Genomic DNA, 20,022 nt, shown 5'->3' with positions numbered 1-20,022 from the left:
CCCAAACCCATGACCTTCTTCCAGCTTGACCCCCGCCTCTGTGTTCCGTGCTCTGGAGAGTCCTGTTATCAAGGCAGAGACACAGAACCTGGTCTAGATGCCTTCCTCACCCATGCTCTGCACAGAGGTCCTGACCACTCGCGTTCTGATGGGTCCCTTCATTGTGCTGCTTCGTCACACTCAGCATCAGCAGAAGTCCGCTGCATCTTCTCCTACCTTGATGTTGCACTGTCTCCTTCCTGGGTTTTGAGTTTCCAGCCTCTTCCTCTCAACCCGAGAAGACATTCCTCTATCTGCATCTCTGCTTAATACCCTCCAGTGGCTGCTGGTGGCCTGCAGGTAGAACCTAAATTCGATTGCTTGGCACCTCGTTTGCTTCTGCCCAGACTCAGCTTCTCACCGACAGCTCAGCCAGCTCCTGCAGACATCTCTCATGCTTCCTGGCTCCTTTCCTGCCCCCTGGACCGAACTGCTGTTGTCCCATCTCCCCCTTTGGCTTTGCTCTTGGTACCAGGGGTGCCCTCCTTCCCCACTAAACAGCCTCCTCCCCATTTCAGACTCATTTCAGTTGCTGTTTCTCTGGGGAGCCTTCACTAAAGGCCTAAGCTCTGCTGTGGTGACTGATTGGTCTAGCTCTTTCTTTGCAAGTAACTACTTGCAAGGCAGCTGGACTGGGCTGTGCGGCTGGTATTCTTGGTATCTAGGACAGTGCCAAGCACTGTTTGCTTTAACGAAGAGATTAAGATGCCTATGAGAAAAACTTTAGAATTAAAACCAGGAGGGTGGTGGTGTTTGTCCACTGCCAGGCTACAGGTGCCCTGGGACCCACTGTAAGGAGAAGAGAGGGGTGGGGAGGAGAAGAGAAGGGAAAGGAGGGGAGGGAAGGAGAGAGGGGAGGGAGGGGAAGGGAGGACAGGAGAGGGGAGGAGAAGAGAGGAGAGGACAGGAGAGGGGAGGGGAGGAAAGGCATTGAGCAGCTGGGCTAAGCTATCATGAAGCTGGCCTGGGTCTTGAGGGGCAATGTCTGGTGACTGGCAGAGTCCATTGTGTGGTGGCCTCCCAGGCAATTCTGAAGTCCTCATTTTCTTTTTTTCCCATGGTTCTGGACCTGAAATTGTCTTGCAGAACTCCTCAGGGAGCTCACCCCCAACTGCTCCTCCTCCATGAGGTGTCTCCTCTAACTCTTGGGGCTCTGCCTGCGAAGGTCTGGGACTCAGGCACTGCCTGAGGAAGGGAGGCTCCAGGCTCAGTCCTGGTATTCTCACTTTGGTGCAATTCCCTCCCTGTCAGTGCAGGAAGAACTTGTAATTCCTTCTGGCTGAAAGCACATGGCCCATCTTCTGCAGTTAGGTGATATAAAATTGTGTGTGGCTTCCGTCTAGCAGACTCATCTCGAGTTATCTTGGTTTGCATACTTGGGTAGAACAAGCTTCATGTTGTGAGCTGCCTCACTGGAGGGGCTCATGGGGCAGGGCACACAGGACATTCTCCAGCCTACATCCAGGAACTGTGTTCTTCCAGCCACCATGGGAGCTTGGGAGAGATCCTTGCCCAGCTGAACCTTCTGATGAGGACCCCAGCCCCGGCTTGCACTCTGCCAGCATCCACTGGAAAGCAGAGATTCCAGCTAACCTTGTGCCCGGACTCCTGACCCACAGACACCGGGAAGTAACCCGTGTGTTGCCCTGATGGAGACTGCAGCTGTGGGAGAGATGCGTGTCTCGCGCATTAACGAGAGTGCACAGTGCTAGTCGAGTGCCTGGGCCTGGTACTCAACGATAAGGGCCTGAGTGCAAAACTCGACTTGCTCTTCACAACAGTGGAGGTTAGAATAATTATTATCATCCCATTTCCCTTGTGAGAGGCTGCTCACAGGGGTTAAGTGTCTCGCTCGAGATGGCTCTGCAGAGGCGGCAGCGCCTGTCTGTAAAACGCTCGGGGCTTTTGTTGCAACACAAAGCTTTGTGCTCTGTGTGCTTGGCGACAGGCTCTGCTGGGTCAAGAGACAGACAGCCGTCTCCGTGGCTTTGCAGAGGGGAGCTAAGTTAGGCGAGGGCTTGAGAAGCTTGAGGGCGGGGCCAAGGGTACAAGGAGGGGCAAGGGTAATTTATGCAAATGTGATGTAGCGATGATGTGGGGCTGGGCATACTGAGGTGGGTGTGGCTCTGATTTAGGTTGGAATCCTTGAAGTCATCTCACAAGGGGCCATTTTGACAATTTGGATGCTGTGTTTTCTCCCCCCTCCCCTTAGGTACATCCCATAGGCAGGTGGAAGGGAGTGGCATGTTGATGTTTTTGTTTTTTAGACAGACCCTCTAGCTGGGGCTGGGGCTGGGGCTGGGGCTGGCCGGAGAAAGGATAGTTGAGAGGGAAGAGGTAGATCACTACGTGGGGACAGACCTGTGCATGACAGTGGGGTGTGCTGGGAAGTCAGAGGGAAGGCCTCACTTCCGGCTGGCCTGGGTATGTGGTCTGACTGAAGGGAGTAAAGGGGGTCTCCTCCTGAGCCTTCAACAAGGTGTGTCCAGAGGAAGGCTGAGTGCTCCTCTCTCTGTGTGCAGCCTCTGGCAGGCCCCCAGGCTCAGCAGGGAGCAGATGCCTCCCCCATGTTTGATTTGCCAGTCTATTGTGTTCACGGAGCTCTCAAGGTGTCACACCCTGAAGAGGGGAGAAGGGCAGTCGGGGATGGGAGGTAGAGAGATCCTGGAACTCGGGCCAGCCCTAAGCTGGGCTGGCGTTGACTTCTGAGGTCATTTCCACAGTGTCCGGGACGAAAGTGTGGGGCATGAAAGAGGGTGTTTTGGGGTACCTGAGCTGTTTGTGTTGTTTGTCTGCTGTCACTGGTGGTGCCAACAGACAGAAGAAAGCAGACAGATAAAAGCTGCTGTACAAGGTCTTTTTCTTTGTTGTCATGGTTGGTTTTGTACATCTTAGCATTTGCATCATACAAAGGGGGGAGCACAGCCATGGCTTTTGGTCAGGTTCAAGGGGGTGCGGGGGGTGGCCCTCCCCTCCCCCAGATACTGACACATTTAAAGGAAGCAGAGCAACAAGGACAGAGCACAACTATGGGAAAGAGGTTCCCTACATGAGCAGGATGGCCCGTCTCACCCGGGTCTCAGTAGGACTCCCCACCCCTGTCCTGCAGCACCTCTGTTCTCTCCCTGGTAAAAAGGGTAGGGCAACAGGAATGGGGACTAGAGCAGGGGACATTTGCTGGGAGGCATACCCTTAGACCTGGGAGATGGTCCCCATGGGAGCTAGTCTGATCCCTAAGCCTCCCAGTGCAGACAGGGGCTGGCTAAACCTTAGAAAGATGGAAGCAGGAGGTCAACCCTGCTGGCTGCATGCTGGGTATTTATGGAGCTGGGAATCCTATGCCATCCTTCCTCTAGCCACAGGTCTTTAGGATGGCTGGTTTGCCCGCCAGCTACCCCATACATGACAGTTGAAATACTCTATCTTGTTCCTGCTCTCTCTCTCTCTTTCTCTCATATACTTGGCATGGCCTACGGACCTCTTACTTCCATTGAAGGAAGCACCCATGAAGCCTTACTGCTAAGGACTCACTTTCTGGTGCTTTGGGGCTGAAATGGAGGACAGGCACTTGGAAACCCTGTGTGAAACCCTTTCTTCTCTCTGATGGTGGTTTCCAGGTGCAGGAGCCTGGTGGCTTTTCCCAAGAGCGCAAATGTTAGCAGTGTCTTTCTCCAGCCATCTAACACTGTATGTGTAGCCTCTTTTCAGCGAGTCACCTGGACACTGCATTTGTTTATGATAGGTTCATCTGCTCATTCCGTGGGCCACACACACACCTCCTGCTTTAGACACCTCAGGTGAATGAACACCCTTTCCCCTGCTCAAGAGCCCAAGCTTTGTCCTCCCATGAATGTGTTGTACATGGCAATCTTTAAGAGTCACCCAGACTATCTCCCTGTAGTCTGGGCTGTGTCAGAAACATCAATCATTATATTTCCCTGGGTACCATGTGTGTAGAACCAGGTATGTACCAAGTAGAATTTCTCTTGCCCCAACCACCACTTCCAAAAAACCTTCAAATCTGCTGCCTGGGCATGGAAAGGAGGCTTAAATCTAGATTAAGCCAGCCCAGCCTAGAGGGCACTGAGTGGGGCTGAAAAGCCCTGCGCCCATCTGGGTACCCAGAGGAAGCATGGAAACCACCGAGGACACTGTTGAAGGGTCTGGAGTCCCTCAGGCCCGGTGAGTTCTCACATGGCTGGGTTCTCTTGCTTATCTGCAGCTCCCTGGTCTCCACTACCTATCTGGTGCTCTGTGCTCCACCATCACCTTTGAGGTCTAAGGGTCCCTATCAAGGGTTAGGCCTTTCTCTTCACTGGTATCCATCCCTGTCTTCAAATGGGGGTCACCCTCAGGGTCTAGGGAGGCCTGGGGCCCCTGGACTGGTCCCTGCCTGTCTCTGGCCCAAGACCCCAAGGCTCTGGAGAATGACCATCCTGCCCAGGATAAAAAACAGAAACAAGCAGACAACAGGGGTGCAAGATGGCTCCCCACCACAGACATAGACACAAACAATGGCCCCCGTGGGATGACACAGGGGCCTAAGAGGGTCGGGGTGGGGGAAAGGGTAAGTCCCGGGAGCTGGAGCTGCCGAGGCCCTGCTCCTTAGAGAAGGGACAGACCAGGGGACTTTTCTGGTTCCCTAAACATACAGATTGTTTAGTCTCGTCTTTAAAGTATTGCGGTCTAACTGATATGGCTTTAACTATTGGAAACGGACAGGGAAGACACATGTCTTTCCTGAAATAAAAGCGTAAGTCCACTAAAATGAAAAACCTGCAGAATGCAAACTGGGGCCAGTGTGACAGGGGCTCCAGGGGTGGGCAAGCCGCCCCCTCCTAGGCCCCTGCTTTTGGGATAGGCCCTGGTGGGGCCCAGCATGGCTTCCTGGGGCACTGCCTGGGTCCGTCCCAGTAGCATTCTGAGGACCTCAGGTAGGAAACCCCCAAGGGTGGGAGGACTCTAGGCCAAGGGTAAGATCTCTGTCAGATGTGGCCATCTGTGACTAGTGGTCTCAGGGTTGGGAGGAGGCATTTTCTCTGGTTCAAGCACATACTTACGCACACAACTGCCTGCTTTAGACCCACACACATGAACACCATCTTAGCCCATCTGACAGTTCTCTCAGACACACATTCTGCATCTAACATGTAACTGTCACTCTTGACACACATGCCATTTTGAAAATACATGCATATACAAGCTAACACATGCAATCTTCAAGCACATGAGATGGCTAGCACACACTGAGAACTTAACTGAAATCCAGGCATAGACCACATCCCACAAACACAGATACAAAGAGTACATCGTATGGACAACCTCTAACAGAGGTGTGAAGGCTAGCACACACATGCGATCTCAACACACGGAGCCTAACCCGACATGCTGTGTGATGGGTCTGCCGTGCGTTATCCGGTGTGTGGGGGCTCACACATTCATCCTTCATTTGTACCTCCCCCTCTGTCCCTACTCCATTTCTATACAAGTCACAGAACAGGAAGCCTTGACAATGTAGGGTGTGAGGACAGACGCCATACATCCCAGAGGAGAGCTCAGTCTTGGCCAGTGGGATGAATGGACAGTCTCATGAGGTGGGAATTGGCTTCTCCCAACTGCTTGGGGCTTTGGCCAAGAAGGGTCCTCCTGTGGACAATGGGGACTTGGAAGCACATGGACAGGACATGGAGGGGTGGAAGGGTGGATAGGAATGGGGGCAGTCTGGCTGTACCAGTGTGGGGTCCCATGGCACAGACCATCACTGCCCGATGGCTCCAAGTATTTTCTGGGGGCCCGGGCAGCCCCTTGGCCGGGCAAACTGGGGCCTAGCCTGGCAGTGGGCTCCCAGGACCTAAGTCAGATGGGGGAGGAGAAGGGGTTGCCCTGCCCTGGGCTCCTCCACAGATGTGCTAAGTCCAAAGAGGATCCATTTGGAGGGAGCAGCTTGGCAGGGGCCATGCTTCTTTAGGTCGGGTTGGGGAGAGGTGTGCTCCTGGTAAGTGGCACGAGGAAGAAGGAAGAGGACGGCCCAAGCCTCCCGCCCAGGCTCTAACCTGGCCAGACCTAGCTAGAGCAGCTCAGGGCTGTGCTGTCCAGGACAGGCTTGCTCTGAGCAGCCTTCCTGGAGCCAGGCCACTCAGTGCCTCTGCCCCGACCTGGACTCCCAACTGGGGGTTCAGAGGCCAAAGGTCAGCATGCTGGGCAGGGCTGGAATGTGTCATTACTTTGGCTGGCTGGGGACGGTGGTCCTCCTGGCAGTGGGGAGCATGAAGGAATGTGTGGGGGTTACCGCACTAACATGGACCGTGGGCTTCTGGAGGGGCGCCCAGCGCCTTTGGCTCTGGGTTCAGTGCTCCCGGCTGGAATAAAGCTGTCTTCTTAATTTTTTTCCAAGCTATGCGGGAGTGAAACAGGACTAGAAACCCTGGGATGAAGGGAGTGAAAAGGAGCGCAGAGGGGAGGGGTCCCCGGCTAGGGAAAGGGGGCAGAGGCCAACTGAGGTTTTCCCCTTTGGAACTGAGACTTAACTGAGTAAAAAGAAAAGAAAGACTAACAACGTCGGGAAGAAGTCGTAACGTGGGTGGGGCAGGCGGACGCGTTACTTCTTGAACATGTCCTGCAGCGGCCCCGGCAGGTATTTGAGCACTGTGTCTAGGATGCTCTCCTCTTCCTCCTCCTCCTCATCCCCACAGCCCGCAGGGATGGCCTTTTTGGGTCGGGTCAGGCTTCCCTCGCAGGGCTGTTCCATGGCTGCCTTCTCCTCTGCTTCCTTCTCTTCTTTCTTCTTCAGCCCATACTGGGGAAGAGAGGGAGAGAGAGGGGCGTGAGGTCAGGGAGGGGAGGGGAGAGGGTTGCCTAGTGTCTCCTCAGCACTTTTAAACTCTGCAGAAAGAAGGGGGAGCAGATCCCAGGCCTTAGCAGGTGGTGACTATCAAAGAGCATGACTCAGCTCCTTTTAAAATTCCCACTTGCCGGTAACACCCCTGGGTCCCTTTGAAAAAGTTCTGAACATGTAATGTCTCCCTATGTTTTGAGGCACTTTTTTTTTGTGTGTGTGTGACGCAGCTGGCTGGCTGATGGAAGGCTGCTTGTGCTTCACAGAATGGTGCTACTAGACATTAAATGAACGGCGAAGGGTGATTGATGCCCCGCACCTGGCGCTGCGTTTCCTCTGCGCTTACTTAGTTACTGCACAGTCTCTGAGGGCCTGTTCCGAAGACTCTCATTTTCCTGATGAGTGAGGCTGGGGGGCGGGGAACCTGGTCTAAGCTGAGATCTGGGCTACAGGGGAGTCAGAGGCGGGCTCGCAGGGGTGCCGACCTTGTCTCGGATCTGCTGCCGGACCTTCTCGCGCTCAGCCTCCATGCGGGCGTGTTTGGCCTTGCGCTCCTCCTCCTGTTGCCGCAGGGCCTCCTGTCGCTCCTCCTCCTTCTTCTGAGCGTCAGGGTCCTTCTCCTCCTCTCCCCCCAGCATCTTCCCCATGTCCTTGGTGGCCCCTACAGGGAGAGGCAGCGGGCAGGGGAGGAAGAGGGTGTGGTCGGTTGGGAAGGGAAGGCGGTGGGTTGAGGCTCGGTTTCTCCTGGGTCAAGGGTGCGTGGGGAGGGTGGCGGGGCTCACCTCCGAGGGCTTGCTTCATAACGAAGTCCATGCTGCAGGCGTTGGTCAGTGTTCCCTAGCCCCTGGCCGAATGTGCATTCAGTTCTGCTGCTCTGCCCTTGGGAAAGGAGCCCACCTGCAAAAGAGGAGGGAGGGTCAGATGGCTCTTCTCAGGCAGGGTGGCTGAGCCTCCCTGGGGCAGCCTTTTCTTGTCTGGACAGGGCACTGCCAGCTAAGGATAAGGCTCAGTGCCCTGTACTTGCTGAGAGTGTATTATGGGCCAGGCACGGATCAGCAGTTACACAGCTTCTGGTCCCCATTTAAGGTCTTTTATTTTTAAAAACAGGATTTATTTACTTTTATTTTTTTGTATCTGAGCGTTTTGCCCTCATGTAGGTATGTGCGCCGTGTGTGTGCAGTGCCTGTGGAATCCAGCAGAGGGCGTGAGAGCTCCTGGAATTGACGTTACAGATGGTTGCGAGCCACCATGTGGGCGCTGGCACTAGAACCTAGGTCTTACCCTGAAGTAGTGTACACGCCAAACCTCTGAGAATCTCTCCAGCCTTGCTTCCTGTTTTACAGCCTTCCTTTCGAACTTTTTTTTCTTTTTAATTTGCTTGAAGCCAGAAGGCTTGAAATGAGACTGGAATTTGGGCTTGGAAGAGTTGTTGTCTTTCATGTGACCTTCAGCAAATGAAACCCCTTCCTTAAGCTCTCAGTTTCCTCTTCCTAAAACGGAAGTGGCAGGGCCTGAGCTACTGTGGAGAGCAGGAAGGAGCAAGGCTGGGCCATTGGTTCAACTCACCAAGCAAATGAACATGTGCTCAGGGCTCCACAAAATCAGTGGTGCATGAAAAAAAAAAAAAGGTATAGCTAGCATGAATGGGAAGCTCTCCAGACTTTGGAAATTAGACAAGTAGAGAAATAACATTTATTGTTGTAGCATATTGTAGCATATAAGGTTTGCATTTTATAGCTTAATGTTGATTTTTATTTTAAATTATACATGAGGGCATTGGGGTTATTATCACCTCAGAGCTTGTGGGCTTTACAAAGTGAGGTCCTTACAGGCCCTCTGCTAACCCTACTTCTCTATCCTCCTTCCTAAAGTACTGATCTTCAGTTTTTATTATTATTTTTATTGGTTTTTCTTTTTGTCTCAGAAGATTTTCTCCAAATAAAGCCATAATTGGAATGCAGTATGGATAAGATAACCAATGGTGGTGGAGGTGCCTTCAGACTGAGCACAGGGCCTCCTTCTGGAGCAGCTCGCCTCTGAGAGGAGGTCCCAAAGCTCTAATTTACAGGTCTCCTATTTTCATTTGCACTGATTTTTGAAAGTATGTTTTAAAATGTTTTTTTTTTTTAACACACACACACACACACACACACACACACACGGCCTGTTACCTAGGGCGTCAAAGCCCCTGGCATGAAGTTACCTGGCTGTGAGTCACCCTGTGGGTGTGGGGATTGGACCTTGGTCCTCTGGTATGGCAGCTCTTAAGCCCCGAGCTACCTCTCCAGCCTGAGCTATACCGCTTCTTTAACAGACAGGGCTGCTCCCCGACTCCCCTGTCTGTGCATCTGTGTCAGTGAACTGTCCCAAATGTGGTATGGGCTGGAAGTTAACTGGGGCTAGGCCTCCTCCAGCCCCAGGGCCTTTTATCTCTTATCAACTTCAAGTGTCTGTTACTTTCTAGGAAGAAAAGACGGTTCTGGGAAATGATGACCGAGAATTCTGCCAGGCTGATTTTTGCAACCAAGTCAAGTTCAAGGTCACAGGCTATTCACTGATGGATATTCCTCATTTCTTTCCAAATGAGAAATCATTAGCAGACTGTGAGCTTTTCATAATGAGGGATCCAAGAATGTATCTACAGGATTAGACCAGTTAATGGAATCTTTTTGGTGAAGAAAAATCATAACATACTGGATGAAAAGTTTCTCAAGGGTTTTGGTACCAGCCCTAACCGGTTAAACATTCTAGACCGGGGCTGAGTCTGGTAACGATTTAGCTTGTTCCAAATTGGGCAGTGCTAGTGATCTCTGTGCTGATATTTAAAGGGGAAAAATGTGGATCAAATGTCTGGAGGAGTAGGGGGAAGTAATACAAATGGCAGTCATTGCTGACTACATATGGGACCACATTAACCCAAAATGAACACAGGCTTCCCAGTAAAGGCAAGAGAACCCACCCTGGCCTGGAATCTGAGTCTGAGGGTTGCTCAGCTCTGTGGAGATGTTTCCCATTGATTTTAGACCTCAGGAGAAGACTTAATTTCTAAGAACGTAAATGAACAGAGAGCGAATGGAGTGATTTTAGGAACTCTGGCGTTTCTACGCAGTGTTTACACAGAGCTCACAGGATTACCAGGTGGTAGTGGGAGAGGCGGGACTCTAATTTGAGATGATTCAAACTGGAAAGCAGGACACCTGGGCCAGGCTTGGCTCCATCCCTGACTTGCTGCACGACTCGGGGCGGACTCTCCTGGGACCAGATGCTCTTCCACAGCTCTCCCCAGTGCTCCTGGTGAAGCAGCGTTGCTGTGACCTATGCACCATGCCCCCAACCCTTCTCTTCTTTGTTCTGTAACTCAGTTCTTCCCTCTTCTCTCATCTCCCCTACCTCCCCTCACTCCGTTCTTCCTCCCACTCCTTCTCTTCTGTCTGTCCTTATCCTCCCTTTTCCTTATTGCCTCACGTTCTGCTTGCTTCCCTGACTCTGGCCTCAGCCCCAGCTTCTGCTTCTTCTGTGAACCTCCCCTCAGTGGGGCTTCTTCTGTCTAGAGGCTTTATTGATCACTGACATCACTGACATCACTGACATCTAGACCTCTTATCTGGAATTTGATCCCATAGCAAGGATTAGTTGAGAACCTACTACGTGTTAGCATCTTAGACACTGAAGACGTGACAGTGAACTTAGAGAGGCACCACTGTGCCCTCACACACATTTCATTCTGAGGTGTCTGTCTGTGTGTGCCTGCCTGTGGGGAAAGGCACAAAAAATAAGTCCAGAGATGCATTCCTGTTCTGTTGACACCACTCAAATGCAACAGGCCATCTGTCAATAATTGTATTCACTCATTGCTCCAGCAGTGGTCATGACTGCTACCCACTTCCCTCCTTGAATCTTCAGAATGCATCAACTCAAGGACTAAATCTTCTCAGTGTCTCCATCTCTATTACTCCCAGAGATCCTAAGTAATCCTTGGGTCTACCCCCAAATCCTGTTGTCTAATCTTAGTGTCACCTGTTTAGCCATTAGGCAGTTTCCTTACTCATATGGCTGAGGTAGTCCTGAGTGACTTCTGAAGCCCAACCTGTTCCTTACTCCTGCTTTTTTTTTTTTTAGTTTTAATCTTAAAAAATATTTTTCAAATTTATTCCTCTCTCATATATCACATCCTGACTGTAGTTTCACCTCTCCCCAGATCGCTCCTTTCCCCTTTTTCTTCAGAAAAGGGCAGGCCTCTCAGGGATACCAGCCAAACATGGCATATCAAGTTACAATAAGACTTGGCATATACCTCCCTCATAGTAAGGCTGAACAAGACAATCCAGCAGGAGGAAAAGGAAATCATGAAAAAGAGTCAGAGACAGCCCCCACAGGCACTGTTCGGAGACCTATGAGAATTCCAAGCTTACAGCGGATGTGCCAAGGACCTAGGTAAGACCCAGATGGGCTCCCTGGTTGTCAGGTCAGTCTCTGTAAGCCCCTGGGAGCCCTGCTTAGTTGGTTCTGTAGGCCATTTCCTGGTGGAAATGTCCTTGACCCCTCTGACTCCTCCAATCCCTCTTCCACAGGAGTCTCTAATGTTTGGCTGTGCCATCCAGGCCTCTTGACAGGAGACTTCCTCCAGGTCAGGCATGCTGTTGAAGGGGTGCTTTCTTCTAGTGAGGCAGCTCTTTAAAACTGAGTCTTTTCTATAAAAGGGGGGCTGCATGGCCAGTCTGAGGTTAGAAATGATCTGTGATGTGTTTGCCACGTGACAGGTGCTCAGTTAATGAAAGCTATTATTAAAGTGATTAATGATGGCCATTGCACACATCTGCAGCCTCCCCTCTCCTGGCCCAGTGGAACTCCCTCATCCCGGATGAAGCCAGCCTAGATTTTTCTCTCTGTACCTCTTCCGTTACCTTTTCGTCATCACGCCTTTCTTAGTTCTTACGTCTTTACATCTTTCCTGTCCTTTCACTGTCTCTTCAGTCTTCTCCTTTTTTTTAATCCTTTCCTTGAACTGTGCACTTCTCTGACTTTTTCCCCTTGAGTGTGCCGGAGTCTGCGCTCTGTGCTGCTTCCTCCGCTCCTGGTGAACTGCTCCTGAGGCCTGCTGTCTTAGCACACAGCCCTGGAGCTACCGTAATCAGCGTGGCCAGGAGAGCAGTGCTTGGCCGGGGTGTCCACAGCCCTCTGCTGCCGCCGCCTCTCTCTTTCCGTAGTGTTTGATGCTGACAGTACCCCTCCCCCTAATTCCAGCCTTCCCAGATCTGAATTCCATGACACAGCACTCTTGTGGGTTCCATTCTCCTCAAACAGGTCCTTTTCCCTCTTCTTTGCTAATTCCCTCTCCAGGCAAACTCCCCCTTCGCCTTCCTCTGCTCCTCCCATGGAAACCTCCTGTCTGTGCCTACTGATTTAGGATCCTTAGTTAGCACGCGTATGCACGCCAAAGCCCGCACATTTTTAACCCTGTGCTGTGTGCCGTTACACACGTTTTCAGTTCAGTCTCGGGAAGATGAATCCCCCCCCTTGCTGGGCTCCCATCTTGTCCACCGGAGAACCTTGTTACAACTGCTTTCCCCAACGACTCCAGCCAGTGTTTCTCATGGCACAGGCTCCCTCACTCGCTCCTTCTGTGTTCTCTGAGCACCGACTGCCCAACAGGCACCATGGGAGACATCAAGGCGTCCCCAACACCAATTCTCACAGCCCTCAGGTAACCGGGGAGGGAGGAGTTGCACAGCAGAACACACAGGGGACCTGGTGAGAGCGATTGGGCCAGGGGCACAGAGAAGAATTCCGGATACCGCTCACCACCTCCTCCCTCCCACCGCATGATGCCTTGGTTCATGGCTCTCACCTGCCTTCCACACGACCCTCAGATTCATCTCCCTAAAAGGCAGGTCTGCTCATGCACAGCCACGAGCCTGCACCGGCTTCCCATGGCCTTGCCAAGCCTACTGCGGTCTGCTCTAACCCTGCAGCCTAGCACCGGCTGCCGTTCTTTGCTTCTCATTTCTCATCTCTCGCACTTTGCTGTGTTTTAACCAGACCCCCACGATGTTATTTCCATCCACATCCGGGGCAGGGTGATCCGGGCACACTATCCCCACAGCCTGAGGGACGCTTAGCCTCATCCCTGCTGGCTCGCATCTCGGCGCTACTACTTATTAAAAGCTCTTGAGTACTTAGTGTTTTCTCATGTGTAAAATGGAGACAGTCGAGGCCCTGGGCGAGGCCTGCTGCTAGCACGGAACTTATGCAAATCAGGTGTCTAAGCCAGTGTCTGGCAGGTCGTAAGCGTCCCCGTTGTCACCATGACCACCCACAACAGCGGCAGCCTTAACTTCCTGAGACCCTTTGCAATTACAGTTCTCCTTGACAAGATGGGATGGATTCTTGCCTTGCCGAGACATCAGGCACTTTCTAGGACAGTTACGCTGCCTCTTATTCATGTTCGAGCTGTCTGGGTATCTTTCTTTGTTATCACAGGAGCTTCTCTGTTGCCTCTGTCTTATTTGGAGAATCCCCACAGGGTATCCTCAGCACGCCTGCTCAGTGGAACTTAATGTCGTGCGCAAGGGCGCAAAGCATGAGCCTGCAGGTCCGACTGAGAACCTCTTAGACCCTGGGCGTGGGCGTGTGTGTGCCCGTGGGCCTGCAGCTGCCAAACATGGGGCACTGCAAGGGAGAAGGCCTGCGGCTTGCGTGCAGGTGAGGACTTGGGCCTCGCCGCCAGGAGGCGCTCCTCAGCGGAGCTGCGGAAAGCTGCCGTCTGTTTCCCTGTTTGCTGCGCGGGAAGGGTGCTGGTGGGGGTGGAGGCTGTGGCTGCTGGTGGGGTGTTGGACTGGGGAGAAGGGGCGCTCGGGGGGGAGGGTAGGCAGGCTGATGCAAATGTTTCCATGCTGGGGACTCAGGGCAGGCCCTCACCTTCCCTCCAGATCCCCCCCCCCCCATTACTGCTCTCAGTCTCAGCCAAAAGGCGGCCAAGGCACTTGCTCCAGCTCCGTGGAGTCCGAGGGACCCGGCCCCTCCCTCTGACAAGCACGCAGGAGCACCTGCAGTGTTTGTCTTTGCGGCTGTTTTTCTGGTTTTTTGTTTTAATGATTCAGGTACGGGCTACATTTACAACTCAGTTCAACACTCAGTTTCTTTTCGCAAAGGACTGCGCGCTAATGGAGGTGGCCACGACAGAGGACGTCCCCCTACTCCCTCATCCTACGCCCCTAGAAGCAAGGCGTCCTGGGGGTGGGGAAGGAGAAGGGGGAGACAAGGATGGGCAAGAGTAAGGGATAGCTTGTCTGGGTCACCAAAGTGGCAAGGGCTTCCCCCCACAGAGGGAGGGCAAGCTTCCAGGCGCCGCTCCCAGGGCCCTCATGGAGGCAAGCACTCGCGACAGCTCTGCCTTGGGCTTTCAGTTGGCTCGTCCCCTTCCTCCATACACACCTCTCAATTCTGAGCCCCAGCCTGCTCTTAAACTTTTCTGGGGAGGGGACGAGCAGCCTGTGACCTCCGCACCCCCCCCATGGGCTCGCGCTGCCCCAACAGCGTTCTTGCGGGAAAAGGACAAATAGTCCCTCTGCCCCCCACCGACGTGGGCACTCCTTCCTCCACCTGGCCTCTAGCACCCTCGGCTTCCCTCGGGAACCGAACTCTAGCGTCTGGGCGGCTCTCTGCTTCTGGAGCAGGGGCCCGGGAGGGCTTCAGAGGTAGCCACACCCGGAAGTAGCTGAGGACCCCGTCGCCCACCCCAGCCTTACGGGCTCGAAGTTGTTCTCCGGGTCCACACTTGAGTCTCCGCACTCGGGGCGGTCCGGGCTCCCCGAGCCCTGCTGTCCCCAGCTCTGGGTGCCCGCCCGCCCACACATCTGCCCGCCGGGTGCCCGCAGCACCCGCCCTCCCTCCGGCCTCCGTGGGGAGCTGTCCCTTCAGCACCACGCCGAGAAGGCAGGGGCTGCCTTCCCCAGGGCAGCGCCCCGCGGTCTTGGGGAGCCCCTCACGGCCACACTGCCCGCCTTCCCCGCTCTCCCCAGGCCAGAGCAGTTCCCTGTTGCACCCATCCCGGCTCCGCCTCCCCGGCCCGCGGCCAGCACCGACCTGGTGGTCCCAGCAACCGTCTAAGCCACTGCAGGGCTCAGGCTGACTCCAGCAGGCGGTGCCGTGTGCTCAGCTTGCTCGCGCCGCCGCCTGGTGTAACTCCGCCGGGCGAGCTGGGGCCGTGGCTGCTGCCGCGGGCGGATACCGAAGGCGCCCTCCAATCACGCCCCTCAGCCAGGCCCTGACGCCGTACAGCTTCTCTTTCAGAAGGGAAATTCAAAACCCCTCTCTTCTCCCCCTCTCTCCCTCTCTTCTCTCTCCCTCTCTTCCTTCTCCCTCCCTTTCTTCCCCCTCTCTCCCTTCTCCCTCCCTCTTCCCCCCCTCTTTTCCTCTCCCCCTCCTTTTCCTCTCGCTGCCTCCTCCCCCTTCTTCTCCCCTCTTCCTTTTCTCCTTTCCCCTCTTTTTATTCTCCCAGCCTTCCCCTTCCTCCTTTCTCTGTTCTTTTCCTTGTCTACTGTGATTCCTTTTGCAGATAGCCCCGATGATTTGCCTTCAGCTAGGCTTCTTTCCAAACTCCTCTGTTTTCAAGCTCCAAGAACCTCAAGCCAGCAGCTTTGGAGGGGTGATGGGGGCAGTAGTGGAAGAGCAGACACCAAAGGATTACCTCCTCAGAAAAAGCTCTCCTTGGCTCTTCTGGGCACACGATGATAGACACATTCCCCTTGAGGTACCCACTTCCCTAAAGGAACCCCAGTCTCAGTCACTCCCTTTCTCTGCTTGTGTCTTGCCCATGAGCAGCTTCTGAACTGGGCAGTTTACTCTCAGATCATTTCTGCAGTTTACAACTGTAGTGCCAGCTACACACTTGCTCCAGAGCCGTTGATGTGCATGATGAGGAAGGCCCTCCTAGAGGGTAAGGGACTCTCTGCTCTGGACCCAGAAGCAAAAGACTGCTGCAGAATTGCAGGGGGAACCTTAGGCGAGCTGCAGAATTGCAGGGGGAACCTTAGGCGAGCAGCTCCTGGTCCTCTGTAGATCTGTTATCCTCTGAAGAAGATATAGCTTGTGATATTGTTATTCTATAAGGTTCTCCTTTCCCTCCCAAGCTCAGGGAAGAGAACGGGATGCCCATGACAGAGGAACATCTACTCCATGCTCAGTCTTGCCTTCTCTCTCTCCTCATGAGCCTTTTCATTCTGCCATCTAGTCTATTGCTTCTCACCCCTTCCTTTAATCCAGGCTGAGGTGCAGGAAATGGCTCCAGGGAAGTCCTTGTTCCTGGCCTTTGGAAACTGTGCAGGGGCTCATGCTTCCATCCGAGTTAGGTCAGAGTGGAGAGGGCTTCTCTCTCAGGAGGGAGAGCTGCAGGAGAGCAGGGAAGGAAGGAGGGGTTCACAGCAGGTGCCTCAAAGTGAGGGAGCCTTATAGATCAGGCGACCTCGATGTACAGACCCTGCCTCCCTGCAGAGTCACCTGTGTGGAGCTCACCTAGTCAACCCTTTCAGGCTGGGTGCTTTGAGCAACAGCAGAGTTCTCTGGTTGGCACTGTTGAGGCATCAGCTTAGCATGCTCACTATTTCCCTGTGATTTCCTAAGGTAACCTAAAGAATGTGTATGTGTGTGTGTGTGTGTGTGTGTGTGTGTGTGTGTGCTCCTGTTTGATTAGAGTGGCTTAGACTTGCCACTAATGCCTAAGGGGAGTTCTAAGCCAAGAGATCTGACATTTTGTCTTTCCGAGAGCAGCGATCCCCACCCTCCTCTCTTGTGTAAGTTCTTCAGCAGCATGCCTGAGTGGGGCCTGTGCCACACTGCTCTGGCCACAGCTGGGGCTTGCTTGGCCTTCGACATAGGCATTGATCCAGCTAGGGTCAAAATCCAACTTAGGCTCCAGGAAAAGACCAAGCTCAGTCCTGAGTGCTGCGTTCTAAGATGGACCTGGATATTGCTCTTGATAAGATGCTAGCCTAGGGATGCAGAGGCAGAAGGGTTTGTGAAAGGCTTACCCTCAGGACAGAACTGGGGGGACACAAGACCCGGAAGGGCTGATGAGTCTTGCTTTGTTGGAATGGACTTGGTTTAACAGTTGGCAAAGTGGATGCTAAGGTATACTTGCTGAGTGGATAAATAACCATTGCAAAGAGACCAGAGCTACAGTTTTTTTTTTTTTTTTTTTTTTTTTTTAATTCTTTTAAACCTTTGCTGGTGGTGACTTTAGGGCAATGGGGAAGGTAAGGAGAGGCAGACAGAAGCTCTAAGAGGGAGACCCAGATCTCAGCTGGGGCTGTCCTTCCATGCTGTGCTTCCTGACTGGAGGCCATTAGCTGCGGCTGAATAAGAGGGCCACCCCAGCAGCAGTTACATTTGAATCCAAGCCTTTTGTGAACCTATTAAAAATCCTCATTATCTCACAGGAACTGAGCCTCCTTGCAGAAATCTTACTGATGAGCAGAAATTCAGCTCAGTTAGGTTTGGGTGGCTTTGTCCTGTTGGTCAGTTAGGGGTAAGTCACAGAGCTACTGGTCACTTTCCATGGACAGGAAGAGGTGGGAGAGGAGTTCTCTCTCCCGTCAGCGTGAACAGCCTAGACATGGTTTCCTCATCTTTCGTTATTACTAAAGACAAGTGGCTGACTGTTCTAGATATTCCCCTAATGATGATGATGCCACTAACCTCAGCAACGGTCTACGCTCCCAAAGGACCTGAGGTGCCAACTTTGGGGCTTTTATGTAAATCACACTTTCTCATTTAATTTCTACAAACGCTCACTGTCAAGATGCAGACACTGAAGCCCAGCGGGAGAAAGTGAGTCTTGAGTGGAGCCAGGGTTCCAGCTGATGTGGGACTGGGCTCCACGGGCCTCTTTTCACCTTGGGATGCTTATCTTGTGACATGTTTGAACATGCCACAGCCTATGCAAGTGGAACTCTTGCAGCATATATGTATTATAATAGATATTAAATACATACATACGTCACTGGTATTTATAGTCATTTCTATTTTCTAACACACACACATTTGCTCTCAGATCAGGGCACTCATGTCATGCAGACTGCAGTATTTCCTTCCCCTCCTGGCTGTCTAATCCAGCTCACCGTGAATGAGCGTGAACATGGAAAGTGCAAGCAGGCAGTGTCTGGTCTTTACCGAGTGTGGAGAGCAGGAAAGGGAGCCAGGTTTGGAAAGATTCAAAAAATGGTGTGGCTATGCCTTGGATGTTCACTGGGAAGCCAATTAGGAAAGCCAGTGCCTGGACTTCCATAGGACTGAGGAGCAGCGCGTGAGGAATGACAGCCGTCACAGACTGCCAATGTGCCCATCAGTGAGAATGGCTTCCGGAGAGTGCTCGTCCAAAGGTCAGCTCATTTCTCCCCTGCCATCACCTCGCCCTAGCCGCACTCTGGATGACACGAGGAAGTGGCAGATCTGCTCTGAACTGGAGCTTTGCTGGCTGCCTCTCACCTCCGCTGGCAGGGACTGGGTGCAGGGAGACCTGAGCTGCCCACGTCCTATGGTTCTAGCTTGAGCCTGCGGGGGCAGCACTGGCCTTGGTTTGGGGGAGTGGCCTGGTGTACAGGGAAAGGTTCCTCTGGTGACTACCTTCCTTTTCGTCAGCAACAATGGCCAGGGTATGATGTGAGCCTTCCAGTCCACCTCTGTCAACATGGAACGCCGTGGCGTGAAGGCAAACTTGTCTTGTGTAATGGCATACCTGTGCGCGTGGCCACTGAGGCCGGACAGCATCCACGCAGGGTGCACGTGCCATTATTGTTGTATCACACGGCTTGTGTCAGTCTCACTGTTTGGTGGCGAGTCCCTCCTGTGCTGTTAAGAACCAGTGTGATTCCCTTTATAGCAGAGTGTGTCAGTGGTCCCATGAAGGCACTGGTGTGAGGCAGGGGTATACATACAATCGTGTGGGCTGTCTGCCATGGGGCCCAGTGTACATCGTTTGTGCCAGATTCAAAGGTTCTAAGGATGTACCTCTGTTTCTGGTTACTAACGTTGCTCTCGAGCAGAGGTGGCCCGGGTGTCAGGTCCTGGGTCACTCTCAGCGGGGGGGGGGGGGGGGACGGGGGCGCTATGTGTGGGCAGCAGTAGAAGTATACCCGAGTCATATGTAGACGCACACACGTACAGCCAGAAGTCTGTCCTGACCACTGTGAAAACATGAAGACGACACTGCTGGAGGTGAGGAGCCCTCCTTTCCACTTCCTTCCCACCATAACGGCCATAGCTCCTGCCCACTTGGGAAGGAGGAAGGCTCCGAGAACCCTACAGTTTCCACTTTAGTATTCCAGAAAGTTCCTAGATGTTGCTTCTGCACCCTGACTCACTGGTGACACATGGGTGTGTCTGTGGAAGTTCTCTAGGGATCCTTTCTCATCCCCAGAGCCTTGTCTCAGATTCTGCACCTCCCCCCTCCTCATCCGCCTACCAGTTTCTCCTGGGTCCTGCATGCCCTTTATCCGTGCCCATCTCCTCATCCAGGCAGCCATTAGCATGTCAAAGCAGCCTGTTCAGCCCACACACTGTACCCTGGGGCATCCCTGCACAGAGGCTCCCCCTCATCCGAAGCGCTCCAGAAACCTTGCATTTTTGTGTCTGTTTGCCTGTCTGCAGCTGGGGTGGAGATTCTTCCTGCTCTTGTTGCAGGTTCTCTCTCAAGCTTCCTGTTGTGACTTCTGTCCCTTCACTTCTACCCTCAGCTCTTCTATCCTTCAACCCTTCTGGGTATGGCCAACTGTCCCTGTCCTCTGATGACCTCAGCTGAGCATGCGCTATCAGCCCCTCTGTCCCTCTATCCAGACTTCCCCTCCATCCAGGCTGCCATGACCTGACTCTTGCCTTGCTCTTGCACAGTGGGTGCCTCTGGAGGATCTCCTTCTTGATGGTTCTCCACCTTGTAGGCTCTCAGTCTCTTCCCCTCCCTGCAAAGGACCCGCTCAAAGCAGTCCTGATACCACAGAAGGCTGCCTTTCAGTTCATGGAAACAGCATACAAAGCAGAAGTCCCCGAGAGGATTTAAGCCTCAGGACTCTCTGTGCTCCTGGAGGCTGCACGTCTAGCCCGCTCCTTCTCAGAGGAGGTGGAGTCTGGGACATGTTCTCAAATACCCTGCAGAT

General features: G+C 53.2%; 1 protein-coding gene across 3 annotated transcripts in view; it reads right to left on the bottom strand.

Moving 5' to 3' along the window:
- Positions 1–2,882: 2,882 nt before the first annotated feature.
- Positions 2,883–20,022, bottom strand: part of Cplx2 (complexin 2) — a 71,945-nt gene continuing 54,805 nt past the window's right edge. The window contains exons 1-4 of one of the 3 annotated variants that reach the window (XM_021646443.2): positions 14,960–15,249; positions 7,657–7,771; positions 7,360–7,535; positions 2,883–6,835 (exon numbers count right to left, since the gene is read on the bottom strand). In XM_021646443.2, the coding sequence (XP_021502118.1) occupies positions 6,638–6,835; positions 7,360–7,535; positions 7,657–7,687 (405 nt within the window). In that variant the 5' untranslated portion in view covers positions 7,688–7,771; positions 14,960–15,249 and the 3' untranslated portion in view covers positions 2,883–6,637. Of the gene's footprint in view, positions 6,836–7,359; positions 7,536–7,656; positions 7,772–14,622; positions 14,645–14,959; positions 15,250–20,022 lie in introns of those variants that run through there. The other 2 variants (XM_021646444.2, XM_021646441.2) reach the window with 2 other exon arrangements.

The sequence above is a fragment of the Meriones unguiculatus genome, chromosome 19, assembly GCF_030254825.1.
Source record: "Meriones unguiculatus strain TT.TT164.6M chromosome 19, Bangor_MerUng_6.1, whole genome shotgun sequence".
NCBI classification, from domain to species: Eukaryota; Metazoa; Chordata; class Mammalia; order Rodentia; family Muridae; genus Meriones; species Meriones unguiculatus.
The sequence above is the reverse complement of the archived record's forward strand: the minus strand, read 5'-3'. Positions and strand labels throughout refer to the sequence as shown.